At 39.3% G+C, this 24817-nt stretch overlaps 1 protein-coding gene across 10 annotated transcripts in view; it reads right to left on the bottom strand.

Moving 5' to 3' along the window:
• TTC13 (tetratricopeptide repeat domain 13) overlaps positions 1-24817 on the bottom strand; it is an 84626-nt gene that overhangs the window by 3442 nt on the left and 56367 nt on the right. The window contains exons 15-21 of one of the 10 annotated variants that reach the window (XR_006280076.1): positions 24670-24762; positions 19371-19454; positions 11075-11159; positions 8751-8860; positions 5306-5441; positions 4157-4236; positions 3606-3679 (exon numbers count right to left, since the gene is read on the bottom strand). Coding sequence is in view for 3 of the 10 variants with exons in the window: in XM_038395008.2 (XP_038250936.1) it covers positions 3601-3679; positions 4157-4236; positions 5306-5441; positions 8751-8860; positions 11075-11159; positions 19371-19454; positions 24670-24762 (667 nt within the window). In the remaining 7 variants the exon portion in view is untranslated. Of the gene's footprint in view, positions 1-3505; positions 3680-4156; positions 4237-5305; positions 5442-8750; positions 8861-11074; positions 11160-19370; positions 19455-24669; positions 24763-24817 lie in introns of those variants that run through there. The other 9 variants (XR_006280075.1, XM_038395008.2, XM_038395009.2 and 6 more) reach the window with 9 other exon arrangements.

Below are 24817 nucleotides of genomic sequence, written 5' to 3'. Positions count from 1 at the left end.
ATTCATAAATGATCTGGAAAAGGAGATGATCAGTGAGGTGGCAAAATCTAAAGACAATACAAAGTGACTCAAGATAGTTAAGTCCAAAGCTGACTGCAAAAGTTACAAAGGGATCTCAGTAAACTGGATGACTGGGCGACAAAATGGCAGATGAAATTCAGCATTGATAAGTGTAAAGAAATGCACACTTGAAAACCTAATCCCAACTATACATACAAAATGATGGGGTCTAAATTAGCTGTTACTACTCCAGAAAGAGATCTTGGAGTCATTATGGATAATTTTCTGAAAACATCTGTTCAATGTGAGGCAGCAATCAAAAAAAGCTAACAATGTTATGAACCATTAGGAAAGCGATAAATAACAGAAAATATCAAAATGCCAATATATAAACCCATGGTACGCCCACACCTTGAATACTGTGTGCAATTCTGGTCACTCATCTCAAAAAGGATATATTAGAATTGGAAAAGGTACAGAGAAGGGATATGGAACAGTTTCCATATGAGGAGAGATTAAAAAGACTAGGACCTTTCAGCTTGGAAAAGAGATGGCTAAGAGGGGATATGGCAGGTCTATAAAAACATGAATGGTGTGGAGAAAGTGTTATTTACCCCTTCACATAAACACAATACTTAGGGGTCACCCAGTGAAATTAATAGGCAGTAGATTTAAAACAACATAAGGAAGTACTTCACACAACGCAAAATCAACCTGTGGAACTCGTTGCCATGGCACACTATGAAGGCCACAACTATAATTGGGGGTTCAAAAGATGGTCAAGGATGCAACCCCTTGCTCCAGGTGTCCCTAAACTGTGAAATGCCAAAATCTGGGACTGGATGAAAAGATATGGATTGCTCAAAATTGCCCTGTTCTGTTCACTCCCTCTGAAGCATCTGGCACTGGCCACCATAAGAAGACAGGATACTGGGCTAGATGGACCACTGGTCTGACACAGCATGGCCATTCTTATTTGTTCTCTGCTTATTGTCTTAATTTTCAATATTGAATTAGCTCAATTTTTTCTTGCTATCAGCCTTCTAAACTCATCAATAGTGAAGAGAGAAGCTAGGTTCTGTACTTCCTTTTTCATGCCTCATCACCAGTAAAGGGTATTGCAAGCCAAACTCTTATCGGTTACACCTGCATAATATTTTCTTCAATAGTTTTTTTTAAACTCATTGGAGCTTAATCAACAATTCTGTTGGCGAGGCATAAGGAGGAATAGAATCCAGCTCATTCTCCCTTAGCTGAATTGGCTCTGCAGTGCTAACAGTAAAAAGAGAGGTTACTCATCTTGTGCAGTAACTGCAGTTTGTCCAAGATGTGTCCCCCTATGGTGCTCAATTTCCATTGCGCATGCACCTCTCGAGTCTTTGGATTAGAGATTTGTACACTAGCAGTGCCCCTTCAGCCTGCACACATGCCCTCTGCCTCCTCATGCTGGACACCGAGGCAATGCAGGGATAAGTGGGCAAACCACCCTCAGTTCCTTCTCCACACAAATGTGTCCATAGAGAACAATCCAAAGCAGAGGTGAAGAAAGGGCAGGTAGTGGAGCACCTATAGAGATATACATCTCAAAAAACTACAGTTATGGCACAAGGTGAGTAACCTCTTCCTCTCCTTCGAGTAGTGTCTCAGAGTGCTCCACTTCAGCTGACTTCCGGGCAGTTTTTCCAGAGGGAGGAGCAAGCTTTGGAACTGAGCTCAGAACTGAAGATAGTACTGCAGCAGCCAGAGCTGCACTGGATTTGATGACATGGATTAAAGAGTAGAGCTTCCAAAATGTATGTACTGAAACCCACGCAGCAGCCCTACACATCTCAGACACTGGTAGGTTCTTAAGCAAAGGAGTGGATGTTGCTTGTGACCTGGTAGAATGTGCTGTCATCCTCTGAAGAGGATGAAAGCCTGCAGTCTCATAACAAGTGATACATCCAGATATCCATCCTGATAGTCTCTGAGCAGAAATCGTGGATCCCTTGGATCTATTCGTGAAGGAGATTAACAGCCTGGGTAACCTTCAAAATTGCTTTATCCTATCCAAGTAGAAGGCCACAGCCATTCTAAGACCCAGGGTATTAAAAGAGGCCCCTGCAGAGAGTTGTGTGGCTTCGGGAAAAAACACTGGTAAAATGAACAGATTGGCAAAGAAGGAACCTCCAAGAGAACCTTAGGTAAGAATTTAGGATGTGTATGTAAAGAAACTTATCCTTGAAGAATACTGTAAAGGGAGGATCTGCCATCAAGCCACCAATCTCCCCAACTCTACAGGCCAACATGATGGCTACTAAAAAGGCCATTTTCATAGATAAATGGAACAGAGAACAGGCTGCCATAGGTTCGAATGGATGTTTCATAAGGTACAATAGAATCTCAGAGTTGTGAACACCAGAGTTTCGAACTGACCAGTCAACCACACATCTCATTTGGAACCAGAAGTATGCAATCAGGCAGCAGCCGAGACCTCCCACCCCCCAAAAAAGCAAGTACGTACTGTGTTAAATGTAAACTACTAAAAAAAGGGAAAGTTTAAAAAAAACATTTGACAAGGTAAGGAAACTGTTTCTGTGCTCGTTTCATTTAAATTAATATGGTTAAAAGCAGCATTTTTCTTCTGCATAGTAAAGTTTCAAAGCTGTATTAAGTAAATGTTCAGTTGTAAATTTTTGAAAGAACAACCATAATGTTTTGTTCAGAGTTATAAACATTTCAGAGTTACGAACAACCTCCATTCCTGAGGTGTTCGTAACTTTGAGGTTCTACTGTAATTGAGTACCAGATTGAGGTCCCATGCACTGCTAGTGGAAAAATCTCCAATCAAAGCCTCGAGAGGTGCATGTGCACCTGGAGCGTGGCCCCCTAGAGATACTACTCAAAGAAGCAGCTTATTTTTGTCAGTAAAGTCAGCAGCTATGACTAACTACACAAAAGGAACATATCTGATGAGTGAGGTGGTATCATTTTTACATAGTTACTTTTCAGACCAGAACTTCACTTTAAACTCCAGAACCAACAGCAAAGGTAATTCAGCAGTTCATAAATAACTCCTGTGGCAGAAGATGGGGTGAGATGCTCTTTCATATAAATGTGTTTCAGACCATTTAGAACTCTGTAAATTGCAGCCACATTGAACTTCATCTGAAAGCAAAGAGGAAACACTACTATTGTATGCCCATAAGAGCCCACTGCACTCCAGAGATAAAATTTGCATTCTGCTCAAGCTGAATCTTCAGAGACTTTTTCAAGGGGAACCACAAGTAGGAGGTCACCACTGGGATCTGGCCTCAAAGTTATAAAGGCATGGATTACTGTGGGAAGGTCCACATCAGAGGGAAACAGCTGCAGCCTCAGGGCTAACCATAGATGCTGAAATATACTTTATATCACAGTTGTCATCTGAGAATCCACAAAAACACAAAAAGCAATGAATCCTAAAAAACACTATAAAATTGTAAGCCACCATGGTAAAGCGTGGACAAACACCTGATACACACACCGAGTCCTTGCTTATTCCTTCAGCTGCTTTTCCATACTTAGAAGTATCACTTCTGTTATCTAGGTTGAGCCAGTGTATTTTTATGTCGAACTTGCCTTTCCTTTTGGTATTTTTCCTGCTACTTCTTTCCCACTTGCCATCAGTGCTCCCATGATCACCGAATAAGCTATCACGCTAAAAAATAAAGAGCAACAAGTCTCTTTCCGTAATATTTTTCAGTTGGAATTATTTTACATTACACAAATTCAACTTCTTACTCGTTAGTTAAAAATTAAAAAAAGCACTTCAAGGTTTGTTTTTTTTTTTTATTAGAGATAAAACCAGACATCTGACACCTTAGTAAAAATCAGGGATTCAGGTACTGAGGAACTGTAGTTCTATAGCCTTATCGATGGAATGGTTACTGACTGATTATTTAGTTAATATTGATTAACTACAGACCATAGTGGTCAATAAAGGTTTGGCCTCCTGAGGGCTACAGCATCAGGAATGTTATCAGTATCATTAGAATAAGAGACCCTAGAAACACATGAGAAACTGCAATTTATCACAAGTTCCTTTATTAACAAATCCACTAAGCAGATAAACAATCCCACATTCACTAAAATAGAATAGCAGATGGACAGATAATGCACAAAATCAGTCACTAACCTGGATCCTCTTGAGAGTGGCATTAAGTTATAGAAGTAATAAACTAAAGACAGGATTAGGTTGCACACATCATCTGCCTCCTAGGTAAAAAAAAAAAAAAAAAATGCAAGCAGGGGCTCAAAAAATACTTTAGTGTACAGATATGAGATGAAGAAACATATAAGAATTTTAGTGTACTTTGTAATATCCTCCATTAAGTAATGATACAATATACTCAACAATACGGTGGGTTGTTTTTTTGTTTTTTTTTTAAGAAAAATATTTCATAAGTTCCAATAAAATTGAACCATCCCTATTGTGAACATTGGAAGATCAAGTAACTCAAAAAGGTCAAGCTAAGGAACTAGCTTGAACAACAAACTAGCATTATATTTCACCCAGCATTAAGGCATTATGCTATGTTAAAGATCCTGATAAATCTAAAGCACAGCGAGGTTCTCAGGTAGAATGCAATCAACTTGAAAACAATTCTATTGTTTTATCATGTATTTGTGTCAATTCTCATTTTACAACTAGCTGTCAAGAACCAGTCTATGAACAACATTAAATAGTGCTCATCATGGTAATACTATGCCGTGGTTGCAAGCCAGGATAAAAAAAATAATGGCATTTTTATTTTGGAACATTTCATGCTGTGTGTTTGGAATTAAACTATTACTTAGCAACTTAATAGGTTTCCATTGTTTAAGGGTAATCTTTCACTTAAATTTCTTCTTACTAGTAGCATTTCAATAAGAGGTGAATTTTATTACTTATTTAGGAACTGTGCCAAAAAATCTGAATGCACAGTAAACTGGAATGTATTTTGACAAAAATAAAAAATGATAGTATAGATATTAAAAATTAATTATATAGAGGATTCATGGATTACAAAGCCTGAAGAGACCACTGTTATCATCCAGTCTGACTTCCAGCATAATACAGGCCACAGAACTTCCCTAATTAATTCCTGTTTGAACCAGAGAATATCTTTTAGAAAAAAAAACATCCAATCCTGATTTTAAAATTGCCAGTGATGGAAAATCCATCACAACCCTTGGTAAGATTCCAACGGTTAATTACCCTCACTGTTAAAAATTTGCCCCTTAAATCAGGTCAAAATTCATGCTAGCTTCAACTTCAAATTAATTGTTTCCATAAAAACCTTACCCCAAGTTCTGCAGATAGAATTAGTACTTTTCCTTTGGCTGTTAGATCCTTATATAGTGCATCTATTTCTGCATGATACAGTTGTGTTCTTTCTTCTGTTGTCTGAGTTTCCACTGAAAATAATATGTTCCCAACTCTAATACAAAAGATTATTTGAATAAATGTCAAGGCATTAATCAAATACTTAAAAGAGGTGCAAAAATGCAGGATAGTTAAGGCTAATATTTCTTCCTTCTGCCAAAACCTTCTCCCATACCACCCCTACTTAAAGCAAGAAAACAAATATGCTGCCCACTCAAATGAGAAGTACTGAGGTTGAAATAGAATATCAGAGAATATATTTTAATATTCTTACTGACAAAGTGATAGGTGTTATCTGCAATTTTTAATTGCAAATAACTGCTAATATTTTGATGGAAGGAAGTCTAGAGGCTTTGGGGGTTTTTTTTAGACAGAACATTTAAGTTTTATTTTTATATTTACACCCTTCCTGCACCAATGTTAGCAGACAGGGTGGAAACCAGTCTCTTCCATTAACCACCGTTATTTGCTGCTCCTTCCATTTGCTCTTTGGGATTGAGATAGACTAGCCTGCCCACCCTGCTAAGGGCTCTTTTTAAGGTTTCTCTTGGGTGCCTTCATTTCCTCATACCAGTTGTTTCCCCCATGAAGCTGTTAAGTGGAAATGTGTGTGCTGGCACCACAAGTAGATGCCCCAAATACGTCTAATGCTTTCTGGTTCTGGTAGAAATGAGCTGCTGGTTGGTGATTTCTCAGGTCTCTTCGTTGGTGACTAAGTCTTTCCAACCAATGCCCAGAGTCTTTTGTTGACATTTATTTTAAAATGTGTCTAGTTTTCTGTTTGATATTTTAGTAGATCTCCAGCTCTCACAGCTATATGTTAGCAATGAGATTAGGTTTGAATTGAAAATTCTTAGTTTTGTTTAGGTGCTGTACATCTTTGATTTCCATATGCTGTTGAGTTTAGTAAATGCAATGGATGCCTTTCCTACCCCTGATCTCACTTCCTTCTTGAGGTCTCTGTTGGCTAATATGGTGCAGCACCGGTATATGAACTGTTCTACTCTCAATATTTTTGCCTTCTAATGGAATGTTATTACTTAATGTCTGAGTTTCAAGGATGTTTGTTTTACCATAACTAAATTTGAGCCCTACTTGGCCTACTATTTTTGCCAAGTTGTCTGTCTTTGTAACTTTTCAGAGGTGTTACTCAGGAAAAAAAAAAAAATTATCCACACACTATGAAAACAAGAAATGTAAAATGATCTGGAGAAAGGGGTAAACAGTGAGGTGGCAAAATTTGCAGATGATACAAAACTACTCAAGATAGTTAAGTCCCAGGCAGACTGCAAAGAGCTACAAAAAGATCTCTCAAAACTGGGTGACTGGGCAACAAAATGGCAGATGAAATTCAATGTTGATAAAAGCAAAGTAATGCACATTGGAAAACATAATCCCAACTATACATATAGAATGATGGGGTCTAAATTAGCTGTTACCACTCAAGAAAGAGATCTTGGAGTCATTGTGGATAGTTCTCTGAAAACATCCACTCAATGTGCACCAGCAGTCAAAAAAGCGAACAAAATGTTTGAAATCATTAAGAAAGGTATAGATAATAAGACAGAAAATATCATATTACGTCTATATAAATCCATGGTACGCCCACATCTTGAATACTGTGTGCAGATGTAGTCGCCCCATCTCAAAAAAGATATATTGGACTTGGAAAAGGTTCAGAAAAGGGCAACAAAAATTATTAGGGGTATGGAATGGCTGCCATACGAGGAGAAATTAATAAGACTGGAACTTTTCAGCTTGGAAAAGAGACAACTAAGGGGGGAATATAATAGAGGTCTACAAAATCATGACTGGTGTGGAGAAGGTAAATAAGGAAGTGCTATTCACTCCTTCTCCTAACATAAGAACTAGGGGCCACCAAATGAAATTAATAGGCAGCAGGTTTAAAAAAAACAAAGGAAGTATTTTTTTTACACAACTCACAGTCAACCTGCCAGAGGATGTTGTGAAGGCCAAGATTATAACAGGGTTCAAAAAAGAACTAGATAAATTCATGGAAGATAGCCATTGATGGACCTATTAGCCAGGATGGGCAAAGAAGCTCTGTTTGCCAGAAGCTGGGAATGGATCACTTGATTACCTATTCTGTTCATTCCCTCTGGGGCACCAGGCATTGGCCACTGTCGGAAGACAGGATACTGGACTAGATGGACCTTTGGTCTGACCCAGTATGGCCGTGCTTATGTTCTCTCATGGTACCTTTCTATTTCAGTCTGTTTTATTTGTTTAGAATCCACAGCATGTTTGTTTTGTTAACTTTGAAACTCCAGAAATGGAATTGTTTCCTAATTAGTGCTAATTACTAAAAATTTGGTCTTTATGTGGAACTATTCAGATTCTTACCAAAATTTTACACTTGTAATTTAAATTTTCATAGATGTGACAGTTTCACAGAGATAAATACTTTCATAATGGGATGATGCACAAGATAGTTTCATTCTATTAGGAATGTGCAGAAGGTCTAGAGATTAAAATTCAAAAGGGAAAAATCCACTGGGGTTCAGTAAAATGTTTTCCACACTAAAGATGTCTGCAGTAGGTTGTAGAACACTTTAAATGATAGTGTAGAATTTATATTCCCTAAGTAATCTGAATGGAAAGAACGTCTAAGAAAATGATCAGTTCCATATTGTTGTAATCAGACCATAGAGATCTTTTGAACATGGACTTAAAAATCACTCTTTAGGAGTGCTGGCTTCTTGCTTCTCAAAGGGGGTATTTACTATCTCAACCAGTAATGGACCCAATGCCTCCTCACTACAATTTGCCAACTAGGAATTACATGAGTCTAACTAGTAGGGTATTGCCTGAAGCGCCACAAAACATTCAAAAATCTCAGTAAAATGAGAAGGCCAAAAACCCCTGTTCTGTCCATCCCCACTTTTAGAATGGATCCACTATGATGGTGATTTACAATCCATTCTGATTCAGAGCATTCAGATCTGTTTTTATGGTCTATGAAGTAGACTGAAAAGTCCTCAGAGCAGAAAACATTTTACTCTATATGTGTGGAGATGGCTTGGTGAATCAAAACTGTCAGCCATACAGTTCTGCTGATCAGAATTTTGTGGATACCATTATGAAGGATAAAACTTTTCAATGTGCATTCAACAGCATGAGTTGAATAATAGGGTCACTGTCAGCTGAGACGCTACACACTTGAGAACCACTTCCAGACTCAGTGAAACTAAGTTATCTACACAAAGGGCCCAATCACACAAGTACAAAATGTCATTAGAACAAGAAATTAATTGCTATTGATAATTCATACTTCAACATTTCTTTGTTGCCATTTCCTTAAAGATCAGAATATTAAAAATATGAATTTTTAAAGCAAACGTACTTATCTCCTGTTATTGTAATTGTGAATCCATCATATTCCTTCCCTTGATCTTTGAGGCTAGGGACTTTTGTGTTTACAGTAAACCCATCTCTTGTTTTACTGTTAAACTGCTTTCAGAAAAAAGGAAATATATTAGAATAAATATAGAAGGATAAGCTTTCTAGCCACTGTTCTGTAACACTGATTTCTAGAGGACAGTTTTAACAAGAGATAGCTAGTGCAGCTATGGTCTCCTAAATAAAAAATTTAAATAAAAAAAGACTACGCTAGAACTATACAGACAAATGTTTTTCCCAAGCCCCAGTATGATATTCATCATTTGGCATATTAATGTGAAAACAGTAATACAAGTTGTAGAATCTGTATTTTATGTTTATACTTTGTAATTAAATGAAATTACTCTAAATTGCAATCCAGAACATAGTTCACAATTTTTTACTGTTAGCCAATCTCATTCAATATCCTTTGAATATTTTTCTCCTCACCAGAAGGAAAAACAAAAAACAAACAAAAACGCATTTTCAAATTTTGCAAAGCCAAAAAATAGTGATTTAAATTTAAAATTGAAGCCAAAGGCCATAACTAATGTGTCAATTATAAACCACAATAACTTTATTCAAATAAAGCTAAGAGTCAAGTTCTATTCAAAGTTACCCACCTATTTGAACAACCAGACCACTTAAATACTAACTGGCTCTCTCAAATTTATCCATGCAGCATTAAAGACAATTTCTCCATTTCCATTGTTGAGTGAATGGCTTTTGCAACCATGTCTTAAAATACAATAGTATGATCCATGGAATTATGTTTTGGCCAACAGGATTTCATTATTTAAAAAAATTAAAAGCTTTTATTGAGAAATAACATTCCAATGTGATATGTACAATTGAGAACGGTATACATGCAATCCAAATCAGATCAAAATCATCATCATTTTTTGAAGACCAGGAATATTTGCTGCCAATTCTTAGGAAGAGATCTTTATTTCTAGCTAAATCATTCACAGTTCCTTAAATAGTTTTATATTTTTGTCATCTCTCTGTACTAATCTGTGTTTTCAAATCAGCTGATAACATTTCCCTTTGTCAAGTACCTCTGCAAAAAGTGGCATCCATTTTGCTTTAGAGGGCCTTACATTATGATTTCCATTATCATAATGTGTTATACAGCACAATCAAATATCTTTCAATTTTTCCTTCCCAGGCTTTTGTTTAGTTTTACTGGTATCCACTCCAAAAAAAAAGGTGAGCACCGGGTTGGAGACTGAGAGCTGACAGGGCTCTAAAGATATGGTCTTAAACCGCCCTACCCCTCAGACAATCCTTAATATACACTTTAAGAAAGTAACTTGCAGGTGACATTTGCGCCACTTATCAGAGAACCACACAGAAAGCCTAAGTAGCAGTGTTGAAGCTTCTGTGAAGACCTAATACCTGATCAGTTTGAATTACCCTGCTTTGATTGGTGTGAATGTTCCTTTCCGAATTATTCAAGTCTGAATATTTTATTTATATTCTGTTCATTTTAGAGATTTTTTTTTTTTTAAATCAAGCCCTTCTTGCCATATTCCCAAAGATTTAAATACTCAGCTGACTCATCTAACATTAGATTTATTTGAAAAATCTTAGAACTAAACCCTGAGCTGGAAGGACCTAATGGTTAGTAGGGATGAAAGAGTAACTCAGTTTCCATGCCACATAATCCAAAGCCTTTTTATAGAGGCTACCAACAGGGTGCTAATAATTGGAAGGGGCGAGCTGGGTTTGATGATTCTGGCACTTTTCCACTAGATCAGAGTAGAAGCCACCAGTTCATTCCACATTGGTCATCAGCCATTAACAGGCAACTACTTTTGCTCATTGCTGCTCTGAGCCACATTCAAATCAGTGGCACTGAACTGAAAAAAATATTCCATACTCCATAAACTCCAATTCCATAAACTCTTTTCTTCAGTTTGTTCAATTAAGTTTTACACAGTTATGCTGAGCCAGTCATTCAGGTTCTAAATAAAAATCCTCATCACTAGGAAGGCTGGCTTTAAGGAACCAGTACACATAGAATTTTTTTCTCCCTTTTACAGGCATATATTATATATTTTTTTTACTAATTAAAAATAATTATTGGATTAAGTCTTCTCAGGTACACATCACATGCATCTAAGGAAAGGATCAAGCCTTAGATGAGCAGATTTGCAGTTATTTTGATTAGTACATTAATTCTTTAGAATATAGCCATAGTTCCTACAGTTGTTCATTTTAAATTAGACATACAATTGTCTATTTAAATTGTTACCCACATGAGCTGAAGGTTGTTGCAAAACTTACCTTCATTATGGGAAGAAGGTCTTCTACTTTATGTACATTTTCCAGTGCTTCTCTAACTTCTAGCAGACCTTTAGGATTATTAGCACTATAATAAAACATATGCAACAATTTTAACATACAGAAACACAACGGTCAAACAAATCTAGCATTTTTCAGAACATTCATCTAGTGTCAATGTAACCAACCATTTATGATGGTCAATGGAGTGAACTACTACATTACATTTTATTGCATTTCCCTTGGCAAATTTCCCCGCTCTTCCCATTTGGTCAGGAGGTGAAAATTAAACAATACAAGACGACATTTTTTACCTAATGATTTTCTTTCTATGACTGAATTAGGGTTGCCAACCCTCCCAGTTTTGCCAGGAGTCTCCCGGAATCGGGCTCTATCTCCCAGAGGCTACTGAAGCCAATCTGGGAGATTTTAGCTCACTTAAAGTCTAGCAGCGAGCAGGGCTAAGGCAAGCTCCCTGCCTGCTTGCCCTTGCCCTGTGTCGCTCCGGGAAGCGACCAGCAAGTCCCTGCGGCCCAGGGGAGTGTGTGTGGGGCGTAGGGAGTCTCCATGCTGCCCCTGCCTGCAAGCACCTCCCCTGCAGTTCCCATTGGCCAGGAACTGCAGCCGATGGAAGCTGCAGGGGCGGTGCTTGCAGGCAGGGCAGTGCACAGAGCCCCTTACGCCCCTCCACAGGGACGTGCTGCCTGCTTCCACCAGCGGCGCAGGGCGGGGCCAGGGCAGGCAGGGAGCCTGCTTTAGCCCTGCTGTGCAGCCACCCAGAAGCTGCCTGAGGTAAGCGTTGCCCAGCCAGAGCTCTCAGCCCCTTCTGCACCCCAACCCCAGCCCGGAGCCCCTCCTATACCCAAACTCCCTCCCAGAGCCCACACCCCAAACCCTGAGCCCCCTCCCAGAACCAGTACCCCTAACCCCCATCACACCCCAATCTCCTGCCCCAGCCTGGAGCACCCTCCTGCACCCAAACTCCCTCCCACACCCCAAATCCCCTGCCCTAGCCCTGAGCCCCTTCCTGCACCCAAATTCCCTCCCAGAGCTTGTACTCCAACCCCCTGCTCCAGACTCAGCCCAGAGCCCCCTCCCACACTCTGCACCCCTCGGCTCCAGCCCAGAGCCCGCACCTCCTCCCACAACCCAACCCCCTGCCCCCGCCTGGTGAAAGTGAGTGAGGGTGTGGGAAAGCGAGCAACCAAGGGAGGGCTGATGGAGTGAGTGGGGCGGGGCCTCAGGGAAGGGGCCGGGCCAGGGTGTTTGGGTTTGTGTGATTAGACAGTTGGCAACCCTAAACTGAATTCACCACAGATTAGACATTCAGATTGCATCTCTTCTGTAAATATTCAGACTGGTCTTCAGACTTCACCACACCCCTTCTTACCATTTCCCCAGACTCATACTTTCAAAGCTGCAAGGAAATGCTAAATTCTGATTAGGAAATTAAACACATACATGATGATAAAGCCTTATTCAACAATATTAACCATTTACCTGGATCCGCAAAAGGCCCACAGACATCCAAAAAAGCTTGTTAGGTAGGGCAAACTGGGAACAGAGGTCACTCACAGAAAGGAAATCAGGTAATAAGATAGCAAATCTTCCATTCTGGAGCCTGATCTCTCATGCACTCAGACATTTGGGACAAACAAAGCTGAAAAGAAGAGAACTACCTCCAGGTTGCATACTAGGTGTCATGATCAAGCTTCAAAACATAGCAAATGCCTATATCATGACAGATCCAACAGTCCAGCCCCTTAGTTTTGACCTTTCACGTCATCTCTGAGTAAAGCCCAATTGCTTCTGATGCAGAGTGACCAGATGAGCTATTAATGATTATCAGTGGGTCCTTTTTGACTCCGCATTTTGCCACTGTGGCCAGTTAGAAGATGTTGGTCATACACTTACAGACTGCACGCATTGGCAAAGACTTGATGGTTCCCTCATGGACTTAAAGGCCCTTCCTTCAGCTACTGAATGGTTAAGACACAGACTACACATGCTTGACTCGATCGTCTATGTAGATGCAATCACAGACAGTATACCATGTACTCTCAGTATCTAAGCTGTGAGGCTCAAGTACCCTTGACTGGGATAGAGGAGCACACCCTTTTGCGAGTGGGGGAAAAGCCACCTTTTGAAGGAACTTGGAAGATTCTTCAGCAGCTCATAAAGCCTTGCTTGCAGGTACATGCTTCACTAAAGTCACAATATTACGGTGGGGGAGGCAGGGGTAGTTTTAAATTGTTGGATGCCAAATCTCTTTTAAAAGTTATTAAAAATATTTAGTTTAAAGAACAAGAAGAAGTGCTAGGCCAGCTCTAATTGTTTCTCACTAGTGTGCAAAGTCATTAGATTCCATGGTGGAACATAAAGCATTTTACCATTCACACAGCAATGGCATTAGGAGATTTGCATTTAGCTAACATATTTGCAAGTCTGTGTTTCACAAAGGTGTTTATCATTCCAATATTTAAAAAATAAAAACATTTAAAACATTTCCAACTACACATTTTCCTCTAAATTTTTAAGAGCACAAGCAGATTTCTTTGCCAGAGAGTGGGGTTGGTAGAGTCCACTTTACCTAGATTTCTTACTCTGATAACACAAACCTACGCTCCTTTCACAATCAGGTTTCTTCCAAAAAGTATTTACATGGTTTGTGTCTGCTTGAGGTTTGCTTATCTTTGGGAGATAGAAGCAGAAACCTTCTGGAATACCTTTCACTAGTTTTAACATTTTGTAATATAATTAGCTAAATGTGAATTTTTTTATTTCCAAGCATCCTGGCTCTAACATTCTTGTAATTATATCAATGTTCAGAAAACGTGTAAACAAGCTTTTAATGGCTTTAAAAATAAGTTATAATACTTATTAATATAATTTTGTATCACCATTGAAGTCTCTTCTCCCACAAATACAATACCCTGAAAGCCTTGACTCCCCTTTCTATAAGATCTTTGGGAATGACATCTTCATATTTTATGTTGTGTTTTTCCAAGATGCCACAGCTCCAATCCTGTGGATTGTGAACAGAGAATCCTTTAGTTTTAGGATTGTAGAATTTCAGGGCCTGCCAACTAAGTCTCTTCCATTTGTTGGGCATTCTTACTTCTTCCTATAGATCTCTTCAAAAGATGAATCAAGGGGGATAGCAAATTCTATCTGAATTTTGGATTGGAGATGAATGTCCTTGGCTTTAGTCTACTCATCCTCTCTCTGGCTAGATCTCAATGGTAGTCACCCACTACCTCTCTATGGTTTCATATATTTTAAGGCCAGAAGGGAGCATTATGGTCATCTAGTCTGATCTCCTGCATCATACAAGCCATCAAGTTTCACCCAGTAATTCCTATAGGAAAACCAATAATTTGGATGAAGATGGATCATACATTACAAAATCATCCAATTTTGATTTAAAGATTTCAAGTGACGGAGAATCCAGCTCATGATTTGGTAAGCTATCCTCACTGCTTCACACACGTCTAGGGGACAAATAGAACCTCTCTCCTGCACCTTTGACTCCTGTCTATTATTATCCAAAGCCAAGAGTTCCCCTTCTTCAGAAGAGAAGCTAGAGTTTGTGGAAAGAGATTAGAATCTGGAGCACTGTTCCTATATTTGGGCTTCTTTAGCATTGGTAAGATTGGCAATCCCTACAACCTCCCCTTTTGGTTTTAACCTGTTGTGGAGATCCTGAGCTCCAGTGCTTCCTTATCTTGAGACGTAATAGGAGACGCAGTGCAAAGAAACATCCTAAAGAAAGTCCAGATCTCACTCTTGGGAAGAAGTCAGAAACAATGCTATATTCTTTGTCAGGCAAAACACCAGCGGATACTTCTTTGGTAATACCTCCATGAGGACCCTTGAATTCTGTTCAGCTCTTGAGACAAAGTGATTTGGACCATCTTCATTGATCAAGTACTCGACAGAGGGAATTTTGGTCTGATCCCTGAAACTCCCTGATCTAATTAACTTGTAAAGGAAAAAGCTCCCAGTCCCCTCTTAAGTATAGTTTATACTGTCAGCCTTTTCCTCCTCGCTCCAGAGGCCATGGACTGTTTGGGTCTCCAGGCTTGTGCCTGCTACAAGGACTAAAGGATCTGGAAGGCAGATGGGTATGTCTTTCTGGATGTTGTTGGCTGATCATCACTGTAAGGAGTTGAACATCTGTCAGAACCCGTACTTGATCTTTCATGTCTTCCGGGCAATGGTACCACACCTTTAGTATGAAGGCTTAAGAACATAAGAACAGCCATACTGGGTCAGACCAATGGTCCATCTAGCCCAATATCCTGTCTTCTGACGGTGGCCAATGCCAGATGCTTCAGAGTGAATGAACAGAACAGGCAATCATTGAGTGATCCATTCCCTGTCATCCACTCCCAGCTTCTGGCAAACAGAGGCTAGGGACACTCAGAGTATGAGGTTCCATCCTTAACCATCTTGGCTATGAATTTATCTAGTTCTTTTTTGAATCCTGTTATAGTTTTGGCCTTCACAACATTCCCTAGCAATGAGTTTCACAGATTAACTGGGCATTGTGTGAAAAAAATACTTCCTTTTGTTTTAAGCCTGCTGACTGTTCATTTCATTTGGTGACCCCTAGTTCTTGTGGTATGAGGAGTAAATAACACTTTCTTATGTACTTTCTCCATACTTGTCATGATTTTGTAGATCTCGATCATATCCACCTTTAGTCATCTCGTCTCCAAGCTGAAAAGTCCCAGTCTTACTAATCTCTCCTCATATGAAAACCGTTCCATTCTCCTAATAATTTTTGTTTCCCTTCTCTGTACCTTTTCCAATTCTAATATATACTTTTTGACATAGGGTGACCAGAACTGCACATAGTATTCAAGATATGAGTGTACCATGGATTTATATAGAAGCATTATGATATTTTCCGTCTTATTATCTAGCCCTTTCCTAAGGGTTCCTAACATTGTTAGCTTTTTCAACCGCCTCTGCACATTGAGCAGATGTTTTTAAGAGAACTATCCACAGTGACTCCAAGTTCTCTTTCTTGAGTGGTAGCAGCTAATTTAGACACCATCATTTTGTATCTATAGTTGAGATTATGTTTTCCAATGTGCATTACTTTGCTTATATCAACATCGAATTTCATCTGCCACTTTGTTGCCCAGTCATCCAATTTTGTGAGAACCCTCTGTAAATCCAAAGCTGACTGTGAAGAGTTAACTATCTTGAGTAATTTTGTATTGTCTGCAAACTTTGCCACCTCTCTATCTAGCCCTTTTTCCAGATCATTTATGAATATGTTGAATAGGACTAGTCCCAGTTCATTTTGCCCCATTGGAGTTGTGGCTGCCTTGATGGGCAAGGGATCCCAACTGCCTATCCAACTCGCAGCACTGGGACCTAACAGATTACGGATGGAGGTTGGGCACTACTCACTGTCTGCTGAGCTGGGGAAGGATACTTCACAAATAGAGCATCACTTGGATTTGACCCAGTACTTTCTTGGCTGCTCTGCCATGCCTGCAAGGGGAAGAGGAGCCAGCAAGGAGATGCTGCAACAGAGGCTCAGGGAGGGTTAAACCTCTCAGGGGATAACCAACCCAGGAGGAGGAGGAGGAATGCAGAGGAGGAAACACTGCTCAACACTGCCCAAAAAACTGAGCAGAAAAGTTAAAATAGAAGGAGTTAGGGCAGGAGCAAAAGAAACTGCCACTCTCTGTCTGAAGAGGCAGAGAATCTGGCAGCAAGCTGGAACACAGGGGAAGTGGCCAGACTGCATGGCACCAAAAACACTGATCTGTCTTTGTGAGGTGAAAGGTGAGAAAAGCAGCCCAGATGTCCAGAACTGTGGGAGACACTAGGTTGCAAGAGTTAGCTCCCTGCTGCCCCCCACCCCCCAAAATCAGCATTTAAATCTCAGATTGCAATGGGTGAAGGGGGAATGCTAAATCCACTGCTCTGTTTGTGCTGCTCTGTTTGTGCTGGGAGAATCTGGCACAAAGAAAAAGAGCATGGTCAAGCCAAGAGCCCAGTGCACATGTTGGAACTATTTCTAATATTGCAGCCCAAATACCTTAGACTTGGGGGGGAGTCAGGATCAGGGTCAGGAAACAATAGCTAGACTTTGCAAAAAAAGCTTTCTGCTCTCAGACATCATGTGGGAGTATAAATTGTATTCCCCTAGTGCTCAGTAAACAAGAGCATGCAGGACCACTCCGATCAATACGTTTTAATAAAGCACAGAAGTTTATCTATTCCTAAATATGAGAATAATTTAATTTTCCAAAAGTAAATCTGCTGTTTATGGAAGATGCAAATCAACACCCCCTAGCTATTGAAATATACTGTTTACACACAGAGTACGTACAACATAGGCAGCAATATCGCAAACTTTCCACACTGTGCTTTGCCAGTTGATCTAGAGGAACTAGGGATGTAAATACAGTTTAAAAAGTTAACCGTTTAAACTAAATATATTTTAATTGTTTAAACAGTTAACTGATTGATCTGTTGGGGCCGATCTGGCCGGTGGGGGGCAGGGTTGGGGAGTTGGGGTTGGCGGGCCGGCTGGGCAGCGTGGCTGGGCCCGCTCGAGCCAGGCAACGCAGCAGGGCCCACTCCGGACAATGTGGGGCTACTGGGCCAGCTGGTGTGGGACTGTTGGGGCTGACCAGCAGTTCCAGCCCGAGGTTAAGAGTTAAGGCGGTTAACCGGTAAGATTAATGCTAACCGGTTAACCAGTTAACGTCTTACATTCCTATGTAGATACGTTCACATATCTGTTCAAGGGACATCATCATAGGACCTAATCACATCAGCCACAGTATCAGAGGCTCGTTCACCTGCACATCTACCAATGTGATATATGCTATCATGTGCCGGCAATGCCCCTCTGCCATGTACATTGGCCATACCGGACAGTCTCTAAGCAAAAGAATAAACGGACACAAATCAGACGTCAAGAATTGTAACATCCAAAAACCAGTTGGAGAACACTTCAACCTCCCTGGGCACTCAATTACAGACCTAAAAGTTGCAATTATTCAACAAAAAAAACTTCAAAAACAGACTCCAATGAGAAACAGCAGAACTGGAATTAATCTGCAAACTGGACACCATTAAATTAGGCTTGAATAAAGACTGGGAGTGGATGAGTCATTAAAACTAACTAAAAACTATTTCTACATGCTAATTTTCCCCCTACTGTTACTCACACTTTCTTGTCAACTATTTGAAATGGGCCATCCTGACCATCACTACAAAAGTTTTTTTTCTCCTGCTGATAATAGCCCACCTTAATCAATTGGTCTTGTTAAGAGTTGGTATGGCAACCCCCATTTTTTCATGTTCTCTGTATATATAGATATCTTCCTACTGTATTTTCCACTACACGCATCTGATGAAATGGGCTTTAGCCCACGAAAGCTTATGCTCAAATAAATTTGTTAGTCTCTAACATGCCAGAAGTACTCCTTGTTCTTTCTGCAGAAAAAATAGGGGAACTCCACACAAGATTTCTTTGCTAATATTGAAGTAAAGGCTATAAACACATATCAATTAATTTACAACACTATTAGAACATTTTAGCTACAAAAAGAACCATGTATTTGGAAGTAGAGACATTAGAAGGTTGTAATTCACTTGTGAGGAAGTCTGAAAATATCCTCTGTAGTCCAACAGCAATATTAAGTATCTTCCTTTTGTCCTTAATCACCTCCCATCAAACTTTCTCCAAACTTCACTATTCCAGAGAAAAGTCTTTAGGGTGGCTTTTTAAACTTACAGATCAGACTCACTTATAAGGGCTGATCCCCAGCCTTCATAATACCTGTCAAAGATAATTTCCTACATATTACCCTCTACAGATGATCCATACAAAGCCATGCCCATGTCTCCCACCCTGCTATTGGCTGCACATATCAACCACCAATACTGTTCAGAAAAATTAATTATTTCATATTCCCGTAATCTGGTGTATGAATCAACAACATTTTCCATGACCACTTTGAACACTCTCCCTTGTAAGCCAGGGCTAAGATCCACCCATGCCTGATATAGGCCAGAAGGATGGGTACAGGTACTCTTAAAAATTAATTACTTGAATTATTATTATCATTCATATGTAAAAGAGAAGATTACTTTGCTTTCTTTCATATGGCATTTCTTCTCCCATTGGTAAGAGGACACAGTTATGGATGTACTGGAATTTTATGAAAATATTTCCCCAGACTTTCTGTATGGTCTATGAATATAATACAAATTTGAATTGATATTGAAGGAGGAAGGAAAAAATATTAAATAAACCATTTACCCATGATAAACAAGGATCCTGTCTTTGATAAAATGAAGTATTTTTTCAAAATATTCCAGGTACCTCATGTTAACGACTTGTCCCCTGTAGATAGAAGATAAATAAAAGTCTTAAAATGTCTACTAGGATAGTCCACTTCATAACTAACACGTATGCTGTTCATAAAAGCATGATATGTGATTTCCATACAGTAGTGTATGGAAGAGCAGTGGAAGCTTAATCAGAGGTTTGTCTGAATAAATAAGTAAGCCATTTATTTTCAATAGGGGCTTGTAGAATCTTCAAGGTCTCACTGCTCTTGCTGCTTTTCAACAAGCTACTTTTCATGTATGCTCCCGCATTACCTCCAGTGTTCTTGTGTACAGTTAAAAAAAAATCAGTACCACAATTACCAATTTGGATTTGCAAATATTTTTTGTATACTAGAAAGCTGTATGTGTTTATCTGTAAAGAAAAATGCAGAGACTGATAATCCTAACTGTAACTGGTTTACTTTGAGCACTGGTATGTGATTATGATGTCTGTTCTAAACAACTTAAGTATCCTCTTCTCATGGATGTGTTTGTATTAACTGTTCCCTAAATCCAACACATAAAATTGTAATTTTTTTTTGTTTTAAACCAAAGTTTTCTGGGATGATTCACTGAATCCAGATTCAGAGTAGGGGAATATTTTAAGGACACTGCAAAATATCAAGTATTCACATTTTTTTTTAAAGGGGTAGGGGAAAATGAGTGGAGTGCAATAACTTTAAAACACATTTCCATCTAGAAAGACACCAGATGTTTCAAACTCCAGGACATTTTCAAGAAGATTTTCAGTTCTAGATACTATCTAAATACTGCACTCTACTGCTCTTCCAGGAAATTAAATATTTAATCAGCAGTTCACAAGCATACAAACAGCTGACTTGGTGCCTTCTTCCTTGAACATTAGGTATGAACCTGTAAACTCTCAAAAGAGTCCTGTCAGAATTGTAGCCATACATAATGCCTTGAATGGGAACATTACGTACCATTATTGCATTTGTAGGAATCCTTCATGTTCTCCAGTCTACAAAATAAGATTTTATATAGCAAACGTTACAGCTACATATACCAGAAGGCTAAAACCACTGTCAATCATGGGGAGATATGTTTATAGCCAGTCTCTATCCTCTTTCTATAATTATTCAGGGCTTGATTATAGTACCTTAACTCATTTTTGTGCTGCACTACTTACTACTCACACAGTCCTACTGATTTTCGTTTACCTCAATGGGAATAAACACTGATCAGAATTAGAATACTCAAGTGTGTATGTTAGAAAAGAAAGGGAAAGAGAATGGATGATAAACAATTACTGATAAGATTTGCCCTTGTTGTATGTCCCATCTTATTTCATCCTACACAAAAGGTTTCTGTACCACAGGCAGAAGTATGAAGGAGTAAAAATAAGAAAACAGCATTTAACTGAATGATAGAACTCATTGGAGAACTCAGATATCAAAGTCAGCCTAAAAGGATGTTGGATCTAGCCAGTGAGAAGTGGTAATGAATAAGGAAAGACATCAGGTAGAGGCTCAAGAGTTATTTGTTGTTCCTCAACTCCCTCTACTTGATTGGCACTGCCACCTCTTCAGAATGCCCAAGAACAGGTATTAGTAATGGGGGGGTCTCAACATATACTTGGAGGAATACTGACAGCTTTCATCACTAAGAACAGGTCTCAAATCCTTGTTTTGCCCATAAAAACAAAAGTTTAGACTTTCAAAAAGGCAAAGTAAGATTTGATAACTTATAACCAGATGGAGGTGAGCCTAAGGCACTCTTATACTGTCTCAAAAGAGCAGAAATGGCAGCTTAAGAATGCTAAGCCCTAGACCCGTACAGAACCCTAAGAAAATCAAGTGAAAAGACTTCGTAAACACTTGTGAGGTGTTCCCAAAGGGCCACCCAACAGAAATGTTCCATATTCGAGTGACTAAAAGACTACGATGGAAAGTTTTCTGGGACTCTCCGCGGTTAAGCCTCTACAAGGAAAAAATCGAATGCAGAAACCTTCATTTATCATCCTCAAAGATGCCAGACTCAGGTAGTAAGAACTGTTGAATGGAATTGGACCCTGAATAAAGGAGTCCCAGACAAAGAAGGTATTGTTAGTATGGACCTAACAAAAGGACTATTATGTACAGAAACAATGGTGACAGTATGGGCCAAAGGGATCCTATGAGACTAGGCTGAGCACTGTCTGACCTGATCTTTCATAACTATGCAAGGAAATCAGGTGAGTGAAAGTAACAAGTTTCCAAACCCTTTCCCCACTCCCAGGAGAACACGTACTTTATCCTGCAAGTCGAAGTGTGTGTGTGGGGGAAATAAAGAGGTAATTTTGGTTCACCTCCAGCCTCCCAGCAGTCTACTATGAGCTCTACTGCAAGCAATCAAACTTACTGCTCTTGGTACTCCTTGAAACAACCTACACAACTTTTTGGTTCATCTAACTACTATATATAGAAATCAAATTGGGCTAGTTCATGCAGCTCTGAAAATTAGTACTAAACTTTTTTGAGGCTGCTATCTTGTGCTCAAGAATCCAAGCTTGATAAAGATTAAGACCCTAGCATTTATGGTTGTGAAAATAACCTTCAAAATATAAACTGAACATAAACCAATGCCTAAATCTGCCTGAAACAACAGCCCAGAGGTATGAAATGATTCCATTAATCTCAACAAGGTTTTCATTCTGAAGCCTAGTTATGATATATGAATTAGCAGTATTGCAAAACTATTTCATGGCTGATTAATGACAGGTTTCAGAGCAGCAGCCGTGTTAGTCTGTATTTGCAAAAAGAAAAGGAATACTTGTGGCACCTTAGAGACTAACAAATTTATTTGAGCATAAGCTTTCGTGAGCTACAGCTCACTTCATTGGATGCATACAGTGGAAAATACAATGGGGAGATTTATATGCACAGAGAACATGAAACAATGGGTTTTCTCCCCCCCCCCCACTGTTCCTGAGACATTCTTGTTAACTGCTGGAAATGGCCCACCTTGATTATCACCACAAAAGGTTTTCCTCCTTCCTCCCCCCCTCCTGCTGGTAATAGCTTATCTTAAATGATCACTCTCCTTACAGTGTGAATGATAAAACCCATTGTTTCATGTTCTCTCTGTGTGTCTATAAATCTCCCCACTGTATTCCACTGAATGCATCCAAGAAGTGAGCTGTAGCTCACGAATGCTTATGCTCAAATAAATGTGTTAGTCTCTAAGGTGCCACAAGTACTCCTTTTCTTTTTATGGCTGATTAAAGCACACAAGAAAGGATAATCCTATTTGTGCAGATTTGTGCAATAGATTAGCAGTATTGCATAATCTATTGCAAGTAATATCTCATTTTGATGTCATGAGTGGATGGAAGGCAGAGCTTGGGAGAGTACTACTACCTACTACTCTCTCCATCTGCCTCATTCAATCCCAGATTAAATGGTTATTCTCAGAAAGGAATTCAGTAATGTGCAAAAGGAGAAAGTGGGCTCTTGGAGTCAGAAAAGATGCAGTCAAAACTTGTGATGGGGAAGCAGGAAGGTTCATTAGTCTGGGAAGATTTAGGCCCTTGCAAACTGTAATCCAGGTAGGGATATTAATCAATCTTTCTGTCAAGAAAGCACTATCAGTATTATTCAAGCCATGGTACAAACCCCGGGAGCACAGGTCAGGCCAAAAGGAAAGGTCAGAAATTGATTCAGTCTGGTCCTGCACCTTATGAAGTTACAGTAACCCATTACAGTATAAGTATAGCCTAGACATCTCACAGGAACTTACTAGACTTGTTGGAACACCAAGCTATAGGACTGCTGGTGTTATCTGATGACAGAAAGGCATATAAAATATTTAGACTACTGAGAGACAAGCAGGGTTACTGAACTGGAGGTCAGGAACAGAGAAATCCCTTTGCAAAGCAGGCACTCTTTTCTCACTATTAATAACCTTAGCAAGAGTAGGGCATTCCTTAGAGTTCTTTTTTTTTCTGCTGACAACACAAGCCAAAGCTGGAGGTTCAAGCTTTGCTTCTCCCTCTATCTCCCATATTGGGGAAAAAACAACAGGTAATGAGTTATGGCCTGAGGTAGGGGTTGCCCTCCACACTTTAAGAATGAAGAGTGTTTGGATTCTATTGCATTTTTAATGGGAGAGAGAGGAGGATACAGCAAAAATTAAGAGAAGACTGGGGCCTAGGAAGCAGAATTTAATTTGAGAGGAAGAATACAGAAGTCTGAGCAGAACAGTGTCCCTGAAGAGCTAGGAACAGCTAATGTATCTTGCCCTACAAGGCAACTGTTGAGCTACATTCTGTGGAATGGGAAATGGTAGGAGTTGCAGTGAGTGAGTGAGTGAGAGAGAGAGAACGAGACAAATACTATCATCCTGTGTATTGGGAGAGCTTTAAACATCAGTGAATTCTTTCTGTAAAATATTTTTAGAAAGATCTTTTTCTAATTTTTTCCTTTTTGAGTAACACTGAAAAACAGGGTTCAGAAAGAAAGTAGCAGACTAAACAAGGATTCTGCTTCCCATAAAGGGAAGATAGGAGCTAGCTACATATTGCAGGTGTACACACTCTCCATCCATGATTGACAGTGATTTTGCCACATGTGTCTCTCCTTTCTTCATTGCTTCGTGGTAGGTGGAGCTGTAATGCTTGCTATACAAAATCTTGTTTTATGGTATGAAGAAGGAACGTACAACAATAATTTGAATTTTCAAGTTCAAACCTTTCTCTGAAACTTCAGGTTACCTTTCAGCTTCTTAGGTATTTTGACACCTGTGTCTTTAACCTTTCCATGATTAAACATTTCCTCTAAATACTACTAATGGATGATGGTTACAAAGTAGGAAACACAGATTGCTTAGTACTGTGCAATTACAGCTGGAAGTATTGCCTTCTGGGAGTAGCATTTGTGGAAAATACATCAACCACAATGGGTTTAATCTTAGGTATATGAAGTAGGTATTTTAATTTGGGAATTAAAAACTAGAATGAAAAGTTCTCTCTCCCCAAAATAAAGATAACATAAAACATTAGATTCAGAAAAAAGAAGGGGGTGAAAAAAACATCAGAAGAGATGATAATTTGTTTTTAATGAGTGGAAAAATAAACAAAAGCTCTACTAGAATTAAAAACAAAACAGTCAAAATGTTATAAATTACATAGTATGTACACACTGAACACTGTCAGCTATAATAGTTCATGAACAGCCTACATATTTTAGCACAATTCCTAATGCAAACAAGATTTGGCAAAAACTTCATACCTGATTAGATTGATGTGGTTATTAAAGCCTCTACTAAGACTTCGAGCTGGCATTTGGTCTAACCAAAGCACGGGCTGGTCTGGATCAGCTATCCTACAAAGAAATACCCTGTTAAAATTGGTGCAGCTAAAGAAGTCTTATTACAGGT

This window comes from Dermochelys coriacea, chromosome 3 (genome assembly GCF_009764565.3).
Source record: "Dermochelys coriacea isolate rDerCor1 chromosome 3, rDerCor1.pri.v4, whole genome shotgun sequence".
NCBI classification, from domain to species: Eukaryota; Metazoa; Chordata; order Testudines; family Dermochelyidae; genus Dermochelys; species Dermochelys coriacea.
This window is presented reverse-complemented; position numbering and strand designations above follow the sequence as displayed.